Below are 16,763 nucleotides of genomic sequence, written 5' to 3'. Positions count from 1 at the left end.
AGAGAAGGAATAAACGAGCGAGGTACCGAAGGGAGACGAAGATAACATGTGAAATGTTTCTCAAAGATGATAAACAGTGAGAAATGAAGCCGAAGAATGAAATAGTATCAGATGGAGGAGAACTCGTGGGGGGAAAGGAGGTAGAAGCATAGACCAAGAATGATAAAGAAGAAAAATAAGTAGGGAAAGAAACAGAAATTTTTTGAGTAATGTTGGATGACAGACGTGATGTAAACAGGCTTCCCTTTCAGTACGTTGAAAGCCTTTCAGTCCCGTCTGTAAATGAAGAGTTCGTCTTGTAAGACCTACACTGAGTTTGCGCACTAAAAGGGCTAGCTGTAATCCCACAGTGAAACTGCTTGCATATTTATGAAAATTATAACTATTTTCGTTTCTTAACTTCGCAGCTTTGTCTTGAAGTTTAAATGTAACGAGGTCAGTGAAACAGACGTTTGTCGCCGTCTCTCAACCGTTTGGCCTAATAACAGGAATTATCGTTACAATGGACATTTTCTGTCACGGAGAGGGCTTATTCGTCGCCGTACTGACATGTCGCGAAACGTCATAGGGCAGCCGCACACAAACTTTGATCAGGGCACACCTGGACCCATCCGTCAAGCGATCCTCCTGAATTTTGTGACACACACCGCATTCCAGTGTGTAAATATACTCCATCTCGAGTCTGATGGAGATATTTTGAGTGTTACCGAATGGTCCATCACACACCGCCAAGGCCAAGTCCTTGTGGCATACCTCTAGACTATTTTCGAATTTTCGTCAAGACTTAATATGATGCAAGGTGTATTGAAGGAACACAGCTTCAGAAACAGGGAGGTAAGGTTTACCTCAAGGCCATAATTAGAAGGAGCTACGGATTAAAATTCTCCTGAAAATATTTCGGATGGCGTCGAAAACAAGACGTTCTGTCAACAATATTCCACACCTACTTTCCAAAAAGTAATTAAATCTGTATAGACCCTAAGCTGACTAAGAAGAACTGTAAATAAATATAAAATTTACTTATGCATTTCTATGTATAATTCTCACTAGCACAGATTTGTTATTAATGTCTAAAACATGACCTCAAAGCCTCATACCGTCTCCAGCCATGTTTATGGACACTGCGTGGAAGTAACATTGTTTATTTGCGTTACACAAAAATATCTTTAAAACCGTGTACTCAAAGGTCTATTACCGGACTCCTTTCTAGGGCTTTATATCAACCGGCGCTAGTGTTATCTCCTCCTAAAATCTTCACGTGGTCGCCATTTTGGTACTATTAATGGGCCGGAAGCCGGAAGAACAGTGTCCGAGCAGTTGTGAATATCTGTCAGATGGTTCTAACGTCAGCGGGGACAAGAACTCAAATATGCTGGCACTATTACCGATTCTTTCACTGTTAGTAAGTGCAAACTTATTCAAACTTTATCTATGCCCCCTCCAAAACAATCTTAGAACAAAAATTAAGAACACGACAAAAGACGTTGATATAATAAATCTTTTATGTGAAACATTTTTCGATGTAGTAAATATTTAAGCAAGTACAACACAGAACAATTGCTGGCTCCATGTAATGTGGGAACCAACTCATGGACCTCGAGAACCTGATAGTCCTAGGGTTAATCACGAATCTACCAGACTCTAAAGAAACTAGAAAGTTTGTAGGAGCCCGCCAACGGCCCAAATCGCGAACCAGATCAACCCAGTCCAAATGCTTCCATCCTATACAATAAATACCCATATTAATATTATCCTTACATATAAGCTTACGTCTTACGACCTATAAAAGTAGTGTACTCGAAAGTGGAGTATTATATTCTTCTACTTTCCTACAGAACACCATAGAAAAGCCACCCACTTCATATAATTACTTCATCAGTCCTTATGAAACACAGGTCTGTATGACTTCCTTTAAGAGGCGAGGGAAATTAAATACTTCCTGTCGTTCAGTGAGCGCCCACTCCTTCCTGTCTATTAGCCCGTGATGTACAGTGGATTAAGAAGCCATTACAATTTTAACTAATCTGCTGGTGCAAATAATAATTTTGGGCAGAACTGAATACTCTGCAGGAAAATAGAGATCGTTGTCAAACTTTTTTAATTGAGACAATGAAACTAGACAAATACAAAGAGAGTACACGATGATGGTATTTATAATATGTATTCTTCACATACCAAAGAAATAAGTAGAACATAGAAAGGGCATTATGGTCGTGGGGAAGAACTGAGAAATTCTGATATAATTTGTCAGAATTTCGCGATATAGTAATTTATTTAGATTATTGCTATTTTTAAATGTTTATGTTTTGGACTATTTTTTAATGAAATATTATCTATAGATCTATTAATATACTGTCGTTTAATATTGTCTTTATTTAGAAATCAGCCAAATCAAAGCCTGGGCCGTGCAATTCCGTGCCGTTTCACGAAACAAAAACGTAAAAGGGATAACAATTGCAATAATTTTTATGGAGTTCAGTGCAGCTGGTGTTATACTGGTTTGAAGCTTTGTTTAACGAAGGCAGAGGTGCCTTAACCATCGCAACATTTTCTAGCCTGGGGGTCATGTCATTCTGTTTCGGCGCTCGGTTCTTTGGTTGTAATTTCAGTAGCAGGCTATGTCTGTCCGCTCAAATAACTGTTAAACAATTCGATGGATTTTCATAAAACTTATTACTAACACGTCACTTAAAACCAAAACGTTTGTGTACTCTTAATTTGTTACCACAAGTAGTACTGACATTACAACATTGCTAACTTGTGAGGTGGGAGCGACAGTGTTGCAAACGTTGCACGATTTTGCTGTGACTTTGAGATATGCAATTTGATAGCGGCTACCAAAACTCCACGCAGCATAGTCCTTTTCGAGAAATTTATAGTCATAAAAATGCCCTGCCTTTTGTGGAGCCCGTCACTGGTCCGTAATCTTAGCCCGATGAATCCAAACCACACCCTCTAATTCTAATCCAAAGAAAGAAAATAAAAGAAAGGGAAAAATACAACAATTTCTTTTCTGTTCTCCGAATTCGAATTTGTAGAATGTTTCAATGTGTTTGCTTCCAAATATTTTGAATTGACTGTACGCAGTTATTTTGATAAATTCCTATATAACTATTTGTATTTCACGATCCGACATCAAATTCAGCTGTAGTTCCGAGTGCCGAGAATGCACTCCTGGTCAGTAGACCTATATCTCTCACCGAAACACCAAATGCTAACATAAGCACCGCAACAGAAATATTTATGCTTCGCTTGAACATGATTACGTACGACTACTAAATATAACACGTCACGTCCGTGAAGAACGCCTGTGATATACATCCCCTTGATTCATGTTATGAAGGAGGGAATCTCGTCACATGTCAGACGGCTGGGTTACGAATATTGCGCTGTCAATGCCATCTGTTTTCAATTCAACGCGCATTATTCCACAGATATGCAAATTATCTTTCTTTACTACCCAGGACTATAATTCATCTCCCGTATCCAAGTCCATGGGACAGATTTCTTCTTGAGAAGCTGATAATCTCTCGACTAGTCAAATTCCCCGCCTTTTATCGAAACTGAATGTTCAGTACCGAATTCACAACAGCCTGTCACGGGACACTATCTTGAGTCAGATATACCGATTCCAAATCCTCACACCCTATTTTAAAACTGTTTTAATATTATCCTCCCTTCTATGCCTAAGTCTTTCAAGAGATCTCTTTACTTCAGTTCAGTTCCTCGTATTCATTATCAAATGAAGGGCAGATTAAGACTAATATTAGGGCATGCTCGCCACCTTCAAATTCGGAGAATTTCAGTGCCCTTTTTAAAATTAAGCGCTGAATTGTACACAACTATAATTTTAGATCTTATTTGGGCAGGAATCGTGGTTTTAAATATAAGAGAACGTAGATTAAGATCTGAATTGTGGTATTCTGGGTTGTAACACCGTGTAATCTAGTAGGTAGCTGGCTACCAACGTTTCGAAGGAACGTATTGCTTTCCATCCTCAGAGTAGAAGTGAGTCAAGACAAGAACTTGTTGCCTCTATCTTCAATGTCTCCACGTGACGTAATAATCGCCACGGATTACCGTCAGTGTCCTCCTATTCTGGCCAAATGCCGTTCTGACATTCTTATACACGTGTCTTGTCGGCCAGAGTCTCATAATGTAGACACGGCATGAAAACCTCGACTGTTTCAGTGAGCTTGCACTATAGCGATTGGAATCGATTTCATAAACTCGTACTTTGTTTACTGAAGGAAGTGTTGTCTAGAAGACAGCGGATCACAGAGACATTTCAGACACTCTATTGAATAAATGGAGCAGAAATTGAACAAAGCAAAGCTATAAAATTTTGCAGTCAATTTCATCAGGTATTAGGCCATGTGTTCACAAAGTTCGTCAGTTTTAAAACATTTGTTGGCTACTTTCACAAGGAAACTTGGACTTATAGTTTTATCACATTCGCGTGGATCTGTCCGCAGTAATCGAGTTTAACCTTTCGAAGGATTTTATTTAAACTACGTATGAACATAACGCCATTACATACCACTTCAACATGGAACTTTTAAGATTTCCTACCGTCAGAGTGTTAACTTCCGAGGTAGGAATACAATTTTGTGTAAAGCAATAGAAATCCTCTGTGGTAACAGATATCCTTAAAATATGGAACTTTTCTTGAGGAATTTTTTGTAAAATGGAAAGAAAGATGGAAGTAACGCAAAATCTTTTCGCTGTTCCTGCTTTCGATTTGACGGCGATAAATAATAAACCACTAGGACTAGGTGTACGAAACTTGGTGTGGCGATAGTAAACTGTTTGCTGGTATTAAAGTAGCTAATAGTCAGACGATTTTTATTTTAAGGTTGAATTATCTGTTTTAATTTATAATTGAAAACATAACGCAATTATAATTTTATTTATTATTTATTTAGTGTTCTGTCTGACGACAGGTCCATATGAACAGGATCCTTCCATCCTGTTCATATACGTTCTTGGCAGATGATGCAGAAGTGGTTTGCCATTGCCTTCTTCTGTGTGTGACTGGAGTAATTGTTGGGATGCCACGGAGAAACCGGGGAAGCCTCCGGAGGAAAACTCCGTGTTGCCTAGACCACGGCCTTGCCCAACACAAGTTATAAATTCTGGCACCGCCTGGAATCGAACCCGGGACCCCAGGATTACAAGGCCAGCATTCTAACCGCTAGACCACCGTGGCGGCAATTATACTAGGTAAATTTATTACATCACCAACAATGCCCATCTGGTTCCTTTGAGATTCTCCATAAAAAGAATATATAATGCCGAAATGTCGGAAAGGAGAATTAGAAAATTAGAAAAAGGGACAGACAGAAAGGAAAAATAGGAGTTACGGAAAAAGAAAGGCAGTGACAGAGAGAGAGAGAATATATATATATATATATATATATATATATATATATATGGAGGGGTAAAATTAAAAATTTATTGTTTAAGAAAGTGCACTCAATTTGGTACGATAATTTTGTATTCAAAATAAACAACACAAAAAATGACGATCGTCATAATCGAGTATCAGACTTTCTGTATATTAAATTACAAATAAACAGGAAGGAAATTTTGTAAACTCCGTACAGATGAAGCCTCAGTATGTGTCGTTCCAAACACTGCGTATATTTGCCGGTCTGCTGTAATGAATAAACATGGAACTGCATTGAGCCTCACAGCAAAATGCATGGAATGTATTAAAACAGACATGTTGTCACGACCACAGCGGAAAGCGATTTAATTCTTTCCATAGACCAACTGTGACTTCACATAAAAGAGGAGGATACCGCATTTGTTGATTATCGGTTAGCCTGCTTTGAAACGCAGTATCAATCTATCGTGTTACGCCTCTCGTAATTTGACGACGTTTTGTCAACTACATTTTTTATGTAGCACCTAATAAACTGACGATTTTGAACGATAATTTATGAAGTATGTAGCAGAAATACGACCGTCCTAACAGAGCTTCAACGTTGTTTTCCAATATAATAATTCAGGGAAAATACTGTCTTCTTCGATATCCTCACCTACTGACGAAAGCACGTCATCGCCAGAATTTGACCTTCAACCATTTACTGAAGTAACCATGGTAACTAAAACAGCTTGAAGATTCTCCACGCCGTCATTTTGGCGCTCAGGAAAGCATTTAGGTCTTCATGTAAAATACCCAATATATCTGAAGATGGTTGTCTCCTGGGTTGTTGCGCCGTGTAACCTGGTAGAAGTTTATCGACGTTTCAGAGGTCCTTGTTGCCTCAATCATCAGAGCAATTCTACCAGACTATTCGGCGCAACAGCCCAGAAGACAGCCATCTTCGAACTCACCGCCGTGGAAACCTCAAATCCTACCCAAGATATCTGTTAGATTTTAACAAACAACTGGAACGTGTAGATATATTTTAGTGAGCGCCACAATATCACATTTAGGCCTAACGAAAATCCGTTCAGCCGTTCTCAACTTGTTTCGTACGTACACATGGACGATGGATAGAAGAGCGAATGAACAGAACGGTTTAAATAGACGCTTCGTAGAGATGTGAACGCGTCTAAAACGAGAGGCTTTTTTATTACATTTCCAGTTCGTAGTAATTTTTAAATATGTATGGAAACATACACCAATTCTAACATGTCAATAACATAGGGTAAACACAAGCAGAGGGCAGGAACCTTAATACGATTCATGAATTCTAGGTATTGAGCCAGCAGTTCAAATATGAAATCTGGAAACCTGCATAAAATTCGAATATGTTATAAGCTACGCAATTCCACTCATTTTGTTTCAGGGGACCGGTTGAGAAGCTTAGAATTCATAACCTCTATCTGCGGGCGATAAGCTAATTTATTAGCTATTTGGAAACAAGAGTGGACTAGGTGCAGTCCAGTTCCAAATGAGCACAAGATGCGTTCTTTGCGACTTCTACTTAACAAAATTACTAAGAAAATTACACAATTAGGATATCTGTAATTTATAATATTTACGAAGAAAAACCATGGTAATCAAATAAACAAGGTTGCGATGGGCAGAACATGTAGCACACGTGGGAGATATGGGTGATTAACAGAAACGTTAGTTGGCAAATTCAAAGAGAAGAGACCACTTTGAAGACCTTGGTGTAGACGGAAGAATTGTATAAAATTTTATCGTAGAACTATGGTGTAAAATGGAATTATCTGGTTCCGGTTAAGTCCAGTGGCGGGATCTTGCGAACATGGTAATGAATACTCGAATTCCATGAAGTTAGTTATTCATTAACGTTGCTATTAATTCATTAGAGACACAAATCTATCGTTGCAAAGCTAATCACACTATATAGAGTTATAAATTATATTTCCTTGTGTTTAACTAAATACTCAAACGAAAAGTGTTGTTTTTTAATTTAAAGCATATATCTCCCGATTCATCTATTGAGATTTTCGATCACAATTTTGTACACAGTTATCACCCCTCATGTATGCTACATGCCCAGGCTATCTCCTTGATTTCATCGCCCTAACAATATTTGCAATTTTCTCCAGCATCTTGTCCCCTTATGCCTCCTAGGTCCAAATGTCCTCAGCGCCCTGCTCTCAAACACTCTCCATGTGCGCTCACAATATTATATGAAGAGCTACAATTATGGAACTTTTCATTATGTAATTTGTATTATATTTCTCATACTTCCGCTTAGGTTCAGACATTCCCCTCAGTATTTTCAAACACTCTCAATTCATGTTGTTTCCTCAGAGCAAAATCCGTGTTTCGTAGTTATTCAGAACGGTAATTAAGCTAGCAAAACTTTAAGAGCTACGTTTGGGTTCCAAAATCGACCTTGAAGCACGTAGTCCACATCTTTCTCGGGCTACCGTCCCCTGAAAATGTGGACCGTGCCACAGGCATGACACTCAAGTGCTTGGGTTGCATAGCAACTCAGGGACCACCCATTTCTTGCGCAGCTCATCACTGCCCTCATTTTGTTTGCTACGTCAAGCTAACCGGGTCCCCTTTGTGCTCACTTCTTTACTAATGATCTGGACGTGTTCAGGCATTTCTTTGGAAGTGCCACATGTCCCTTTCCAAACTAAGTTATTCTTCTCTGAATGTCTTTGGCGATGGCATTATATTACTATTTTTTTTTTTACTTTATGTATCGTATGTGTTTATTTTAAAGATCTTTGAACCTTAAAAAGTCAGTACATTTCCTTCGGCTTCAGGTAGACCGAAACGTTTAACTTACCACATCAAAGGGCATACCCCCCCCCCCCCCCCCCGAAAGTAAATATGAGGACAAGGTTAGCTGTTATTTTTCATACGTCTTTAGTCTTCGTTAATTTCAGACCCAAATCTATTATCCCAAAAAGGTAATAACACTACGGTATCAGAAAACATAACTATTTGTTCAACAGAACGCGTTGCTGTAGGGCCTCGCCATTCTGCTCGTTAGCCGCAGACTGTAGTTCTCTCACAGATTTGATAACCTCTGGACTTTGCAGTAATATAGCCTATCACTCAACAGACAGGAAGAACATTTGCTTGTAATTCGTTAAACATTCGCCTGCCTTAAAAATGCTACAAATAAGAGTTACAGATCCTATTGAGACACATATTTTTTCGTCAATTTAGATTTCCGCGGCTGCAGGTCAATGTTTAACTTCGGCTTTCTGGGATAAGCTGCATTGAATGCTGAAGGTTTCAACGGTGCTTATTCACGAAAACTGAAAAATTTAAATAGCGACCTTCGAAATCCATGGAGCAGATTCCTTCTTGAGGAATTAACAGTAGCGGAGCTGGTCAAGAAACTCCTCGTTTCAAAGGGGTTTACAGCTTCCATCATTATGGCGATTATGACCATGAAGATCGTAATCACCTCTGAAACGTCGGTAAATTTCTACGAGACTAAGTAGCGCAAAAGCCCAGGAAACAGTGGTCTTCACACTCGTCGCCGTGAGAACTCTAAATCTCAGTCTATAGCTCTTCATTGTGGATTTTTTTCCACCCTCCTGTAACTTCTTCACCCCTAACTCCTACAGTATCTACACGTGATCAATTAGGGTCAACAAAGTAACGTAATATCACACACCTATAACTTGGGGTACCGTAAACACACACCACAAATTAAAATGCTACGTAAAAGAACATGGGGTCAGCTGAGCCTGGTGTGTAGCATGGCTCACTGCAGTGCCTTAGAAGAATTACACAACCTGACTTGGTGTTATGGTATATGATGCATTTTAATGTGTTGTGTATAAAGTTTAATCCACGAAACCTATGTGGATGGAACGATCGATTTGCTTATATTATAAACCAAATAGGGAGAACGAAATGAGCTTACGGCGGCTATAAAAGAGACTTTGTTGTGAAACAAAATCCTGTGGCTCACCACACACAAAATTTGTCGTACATTATCTACATGGCACATTAGTCTGGCCTAACCGAAGGCAGGCTTATGACTGTGTTTCGTTTTGCCATTTCTCCCTCGCCACACGTAACGATTATACGATAATGACTCGGTGGCAAAGGTCTCGTTTGTGACAATTGTGCGTCCAATCCGAACGTGAGATGTGCCAGGTGAAATGTTATATTGCGCATTCTACCCCCTACGCTCACAGAGAAGACGAAACGAATTTTAGGAGATCGATAGCCTTAATAAAATATTGGCAAGTGGAATTAGGAATCTTCCAGGACTGTTTTATCCGATTAATCTAGTTTGTTGGATTGTTCGCACATAAATCAGATCTCAGATAGGATACACTGTTTCCAACAGTATTTTTTTTAAATCCAGGAGAAATTAATACAACAGTTCCCAATTACTCTAGAAGGTCTACCGTCTCGAGTAATTCTGGTCTTGTTGAATATGTCAGGGTTACTGTACGTAACATTGGCAGCAGAAATACGTCTAAGGGACTGACCTTGTAGCGGTGGTGTGCATTAAAAACAGCGTCAACTGATAATACTTGTAAACCTGATACTGGTTCGAATCCATTAAATCGAACCCCTGTTTAAAATGAACCTTATGAAATTTAACAGATTCGTTAATGTCTTAGCTGAACAGAATTGCATCTTTCGTAATATTTGCACTAGCGGACTATTTTCGGAATTAACGAGGACAACCGTGAGGGGGAAGGGGAAATACCCGATCCGGATTTGGTGGTCGTCATAATTCTGTCCGATGTTAGAAAACCAGAGCTTTCTGCTGATGATGGTCGAAGACCATGCAACAAGTCTGCGGATGCCTTTACGGAGTACTTGAGCGACGTGTATATTTTCGTTAAGCTTTATATGTCCTGTCTGCCAGAGTAAATGTCCCATGTGGCTCCTACTGCATCCTGTTTAACACTGTAGATGAGAAATCTGCGAATTTCGAAAATAATTCAAATTCTCAGCTGTTTTATTAAATATCTCTGGCTATATCATAAAACGAAATTAAGTCTTTTTACAAGCCTATTACTTCCTCTGGCTGGTTAATGAAGATTTGTTTATAACATTAATTACCAATTTAGGTCAGCAGTTTCGTAAGTTATACTGAAAAAATGAGGCCAAGTATGGCGACTGAAATCAGAAAGTCAGACGTTCTACATAAGCCAACTTTTGCACTAATTCGCTCAGGTTTGTAATTTGATTTTAGTACAGAAAAAAAAACACGGAGGTTTTACGAAAATTTAAGTAGGCGTGCGAATATTTTTCAATAGGCTGCTCACCATTTTGAATACGTGAGAGAGAAATAATTACACTACACCACTATGAGACAGGTGTTAAAATTAGTGCGGGATAATGATGATCTATTAAAAACAGAAAACGCCTGTTTAAAAAATACAGTTGTGTATCGTGCTGTCAAAATAAAAGCTGGTTCGTAATATTTGTGACTGTCAAATGATAATTACGAGTACAGAGGCAATATTACATGGACCGTAAGCCCACATTGGCTTCATTACCATTTACGCATGCGTCTACACATGTGAAATGATTAACAGAGCATAATTAATTGTTTAACTTAGCGTCGTCCATCTACATGGAAGGGATCTACGGACTGACACAGCAACAAGCAAAACCTTGCCAATAATTTAATACGAATCAGCAAAACGGGGGTGGGGTGTGGAGCAACATGAAATATTAGTGCATCTCTCTGGAGCAGGGCTGTCAACATTTTAAGCGTGCAATTATTCACTGCGATGTTGCATTCAGATTTTGAGTGGAGGCGGGACAGAATTCGAAGAAGCAGGAAAATGTCAAACACTACGTTACATAAAATATTTCTTAGTTATTTTTAATAATTATACATTGCGAATATTTTTTTTCTATTAGTTATTTAAACAAAGTACATACATTAATGCATTACTGAAAATAGTGTCAGTCTTCGTCTTTCATTTCCAAAGTATTAAACGGATTTATATTAAATTTGGTACGACGTTTCCACACCATAACTTGTGGGAATTTTATTTCTGTCCTTCAGACCCTATGAATCACTCATAACCTTGATGACGGAGGCAGCAAGGACCTCTGAAACGTTAGTAAACTTCTACCAGACTACACGGCGTTATAACCCAGAAGACAGCCATCTTCAGCAAATAAATTAACAGTACCCATGGCTGAAAATATTTTAAAGAACGAACAGTAAAAGTCTTTGGCTAATATGCAGAATGGCTTGGTCCCATTCCCTTCAATAAACAGTCCCGTCTCTCGCCACATAATCATTCGCTTTGGTTGGGACACTGGGCCTATTTATAATACTGGAAGTCCCAGGAACAAGAAGACACACAGAACACGAATACTGGATCCCATCGCTTATAGCAAACCAGTTCACATTTTAATATGTATTTTAATAGTATCCTCCTTCCACGTATCCTTTTTCATGAGGTTCCCTAATTTATAATCTGAATACTTCCCCTCAACATTATTTTTATGGGACGTAAAATTATCTTGTTAAGTATTACAAATCGCGTATATTTGTAAAATGGGTATTTCTGAACAGTCTTTTGCTCAGAACATAAACAGTAGGTTTCTAGAACAGTGCTGGAATCGACTTATAAAACCAGGATTAAGGGCGCTGTTACAAACAAAGGTAGAGAATGTGTTTTATAGAGTTTAGGAAGTCTGGTTTCTTTTCTGTTAGCTTGTTATACCTAATATTATGACAGAGCTCAGGCACACAATTCTTCTTTAAATACCAGCTGCTACTTTGTCTTATACTAGAGCACGGGTAAGAAGATTACAAGAATCAACGAAAAATAAAAATCTTGAAGTTTCAACGACCGCTACAAATGTGGGAAGAAGACGAAAGAAAACACCTGGTAGAAAAGAAAATAACGAAACAAGTCAATAAATTTGTATTTCAAAACGAGGTTGCTGATAGTAAATTTAAGTAATCTCAAATAATAAGTGACAAAATACAAGTACAAATAACCTACATTAAAACTCTAGATTTGGCTACTAATTGTTTGTATATGTTATGACACTTTTCCAGCTGAACAGGTCACGCAGCGAGATTTGTGGATAATGAGTCGGAAAGGCTGAAAATATGGTATTGGCCTATAACAAGATACTATCGCAGCATTCGCCTGGAGGTAATGAGGAAAACCATGACTAACATGAGTCATAATAGTCGGTCTCAGAGTCGATATAAGAAATAAGCCATTATATTTGCCTGTGTCTGTGTGCGCGCGTGTGTATGTAGGAAATTACACTATCCAATTAAAGTATTAAAAACTCATGGCGATAAAACCATTACAAAACATGTGTCAAAAATTCCACTATAAAAGTATGCAAGGCTCCACTTAAGCATATATTTTAAGTTTCAGGCGCTAGTTTTATGTGATAGCTGTCTTGTACAACCACCGCAAGCGAATCGACTATAAATCCATCAATCAACCAACAGAAAACAGTGGAAAAACACTGATTCCACCAGCGGGATCTGAAGTGGCAATCCCACTGTGTGAGAGCCACAAGACTACTTGCCCATTACTAAATCTCTCTGAGATTCAGAACGGGTAAATATTTCTTTCTAACGCAGGATACGGAGCGTGACGTATCGTTTCCATCACAGAAATACGACCATACAATTAATTACGTAAAGTAGCCGCAACGAACTACATCCCTCCTGACACAACAACAACTTCACTTTACGTTTCTTATCCGTTGTAAGTAAACGCTCATCGGCCTTAATATTCGCTCACTGCATGTTTAAATATTCTACTAAATCACAATCTACATTTCAGACCTCATCATACAACTGTTTTGATACTTGCCAGTAAGTCGAGTTTCTTTTTCAACAGAAGGCAATAAAATTAGCAAACTTCAAAAGATTATTGTGCTACGCAGATGAAAATCGGTATATTTAGTCTACAATAAAGTTGTCAGAAAAAGCTATAATTTGAACCACGTCGTTTTAGCAATGCTGCCAACAAACCACGATTTAAATCTAGCTATAGTCTGTTATTGTCTGACGTGTGCATTCGCTACTGTTAACCTACAATAAAAGTTGTTCTGCAAAACATGCCGTTTCATCAATGCTGCCAGCACACAGACATTAATTATTACTATCGGGCATTTATAACACGATGAAGGCTTTCATTTGTGACTGTAAGTTTATGAATGCCACCATATTGATCAGACATTCGAAGCTTTAAGATTCTATTTAAAGACACACTTTGGAAAAAATAATACATCAAATGAAAAATCCTTTTTGAAGATTTTAACTACAGTGCCATGGAAGAATTCATTTACTATCTCCATAAGAATGGCAACAACGAAAAATCACCGATTCAAATGTGACAATTCGTTTGTAGTTTTCTGTTTAAAAATGTGAATTTTAACTTGGAGAAAAGTCATCCTTGTTTGTTCTTTGTTACTAATATGTGACGATTCAACAGGTTTCGAACGGAAGAGATGACCTCCAAGCATGTAATGTAGACAGCCGACAAGCGGTGGTCTTCCTGCTAACAACTCACTTTATGAAATGTTGCACAGGCCCTTATGTGGAAGTGACTCAATATTGGGTCTTGCAAACATCTTAGGGTCCATAAAGAGCAGGGATTTTCCTGACTAGCTGAACGACTACCAGTTTCGCAAGAAAGACTATTCAATGGAGTTATTTTAATCATAAAACACCATCCTGTGTCATGAAGGCGAAACTTCGAGGCTATATTCGACAAATTTATCGTAGAAAGAATCCACTCTTAATAACAAGATCTTCCGCAAAATAATGATGATGATAATCTACAGCAAACCTAAGAAATTCTGACTGGAGCAGTATTAAATCCAATGACCATCTGCACACGAGCCCAATATACCAGCCCACCAACTAGAATACATCTTATTGGTGAGTTACAGACTTTCACTGCGCAAATACAACAACGAAAACAACAACACAGGACTTGCAGAACTGGTAAACAGTGCAAATGGAAATATATTTTTTTTATGAATTCTACCCGGAAACCTTTGTTAACGATATACTTTGTAGTTTAGATGCATCATGTTTGTGTTGGAATTCAGTATATATTTATCTATTATTTCAGTCTATACACAAACTTGATTTTTTAAAATGTTGTTGTTAAAATTAAAATTTGGCGCTTTTCATCGTTATTATGCGCTGAAATTGTAACATTGTAATAACGATGAAAAGCGCCAAATTTTAATTTTAACAACAACATTTTAAAAAATCAAGTTTGTGTATAGACTGAAATAATAAATAAATATATAACGATATACTTGTTATTCGTCAGTCAGTTATCAGTGCTATACAAACATAGATGTGTTTTAAAGACAAACCAATTTAAACCATACATACGTACCGTGTTTACCCGATTATAATAATCTCGAACAAGCCTATAAAGGCAAATACATATTAAGAAACTATGAGGAAAAATTCGTATCACATCGATTTAATAAAAGGCAATTTTAAGACAACTACAAATTTTATAGCCTAATTATCGACGAAAAGCTTTTGCTAAGTCGGGCCAATACGGTAGGCACAATACTCGTGTAACAGATTCTTAGAAATCTGCTGAACGCGTCTGCCGAAGTAATAAACTGGTACCTACCACATAAAAATAGAAGTATTTCAAATATCTGGTCATTTGGTATTTAGGAGTAATTATTGTAAACAGAAACTACAGTCCACGACTGTAATCTTGTGACTTGCAAGGAAGTCCGTAGCGTTAAAGGTAGACGCTATCTTTTCTCCTTCACCCCCACTTCCTCACCCCGCAAATCTCAAGATTACAGTCGTGGACTGTAGATCACATAGCATCGCAATATGGAAGTTGCCACTCCTGCTTTTCGAACTGAGGAACTCGGATTCAATTCTCGACCTGGAGGTGCCTATGTCACCTTAAAACTTTTTTTTTCGGTTACTCCAATCAAATTTCGGGATCGTACATAAAAACAGGCCATGATCGCATTCTAGCACGCCTTTTCAAAGTGGCCATTGACAGACCATCGTACTGTGGAACTTAATGCTTCATAACACACACAAATAAAATGACTTTGTTAAATTAACGAACCTGACTCACGGCGTTTGAGGTCAGTTATGACGGCAAAGTGGTCTACAAACTTGGCAAAAATGGGTCAAAGATGAAATTCTATGTACCTGCCATTTGACATAAATAAATAAACATATATGCAACCAACATAAGAGTTTTATCATACACGAAAGGCCATTTCACTTCCCTTTTTGACGAGTAAATACGATGACATGAGACAATGGACGGCAGATACCAAAGTTTCGAGGAAACATGCCGTCTCCATTTTCAGGGCTGACGAGTCTACAAGGCACCAAAACCCAGATCATCATCGCCATGAAAACCTCAAATTTCATAGCATTTTAAGTGTTTGTACGTACATCTCATCACACACTACTGAATTCTTATATGCAGCGATATTATAGTGTAAAAATTGTATATTTTAATATCATATTGTTCAGAAATGGGTACGAACTAGCTTTTCAACTGCAATTCTAAGATACTTAACCGGTAGCAAGAAAATGAATGGTTAAATCTACATGCTAAAATGCCAGTACCAACGCGTTTATTATATTGAAAGCCAGTTTAAGTTTTTTCGTGTTTTAATAAACTTTCTGCCTGCCTTTAAAATATGTGCATGTTCTGATGCACTGCAAGTGGATTTTATTCTGTTATCATTTAGCCACAAAAGACTATTCACGGGTGATTTGAGGTTTTCTAGCCTTTCACCCTCAATGAGAGATTACTCACCCCTCAGCTGTGTCACAGCATCCCTCTGATCATCCTTTCCTCTTCTCACCGACATGGCGCAGTTGAGCCCACTTGTCACACAACCAAACGACTGCTACTGATCATGATTCTAGGTGTTCCTCCCCGGGCCAGCGAAACAGTGGATCTACCCCGCTCAGCTCACCTTGTCACCCCTAACTGAGTCCCCAAGGTTGATCAGGATCTCGTGAGCCTCACGATCCTCATGGGCAGGCGCAACGTGGTGGACGCTCGTACACTGCCTGGGGCCGAGTGCATGGGTCTGGGTAATGACTGAACCACGCGCGGAAGGCAGTGGATGTTCTTAAACCGTCTGAAAAACGAGAGTGGAAGGCACGGTTGCTGGCTGCAAGTACACTGTAAATTCAGAGCTACGAGGAAACGTGTTTTTGATCGCTATTGTGGTCGGTCCAGATTCCACGGCCGAGATTTTAACATTCCTGCTTCATATTCGGGAGGTTGGGTTACAATGCATACGTTTCTTTGAAAAATGTCCAAACTATATTTTAAACACACAATTTAATGATAAACTATTTTACACGTAT

The 16,763-nt window shown here is 38.5% G+C and overlaps 1 protein-coding gene across 4 annotated transcripts in view; it reads right to left on the bottom strand.

Moving 5' to 3' along the window:
- The window catches only part of LOC110830297 (sodium-dependent proline transporter), a 49,853-nt gene that overhangs the window by 27,907 nt on the left and 5,183 nt on the right, over positions 1–16,763 (bottom strand). For 2 of the 4 annotated variants that reach the window (XM_087346610.1, XM_087346611.1), the window contains exon 3: positions 16,201–16,531. The exons of 1 other annotated variant lie outside the window; for it this stretch is intronic. In XM_087346610.1, the coding sequence (XP_087202736.1) occupies positions 16,201–16,255 (55 nt within the window). In that variant the 5' untranslated portion in view covers positions 16,256–16,531. The remainder of the gene's footprint in view (positions 1–16,200; positions 16,532–16,763) is intronic. One more of the 4 variants, XM_087346613.1, reaches the window with a different exon arrangement.

The sequence above is a fragment of the Zootermopsis nevadensis genome, unplaced genomic scaffold (genome assembly GCF_977971745.1).
Source record: "Zootermopsis nevadensis isolate Lab colony 2312 unplaced genomic scaffold, Znev_1.0 Znev_ptg000010l, whole genome shotgun sequence".
NCBI lineage: Eukaryota > Metazoa > Arthropoda > Insecta > Blattodea > Termopsidae > Zootermopsis > Zootermopsis nevadensis.
This window is presented reverse-complemented; position numbering and strand designations above follow the sequence as displayed.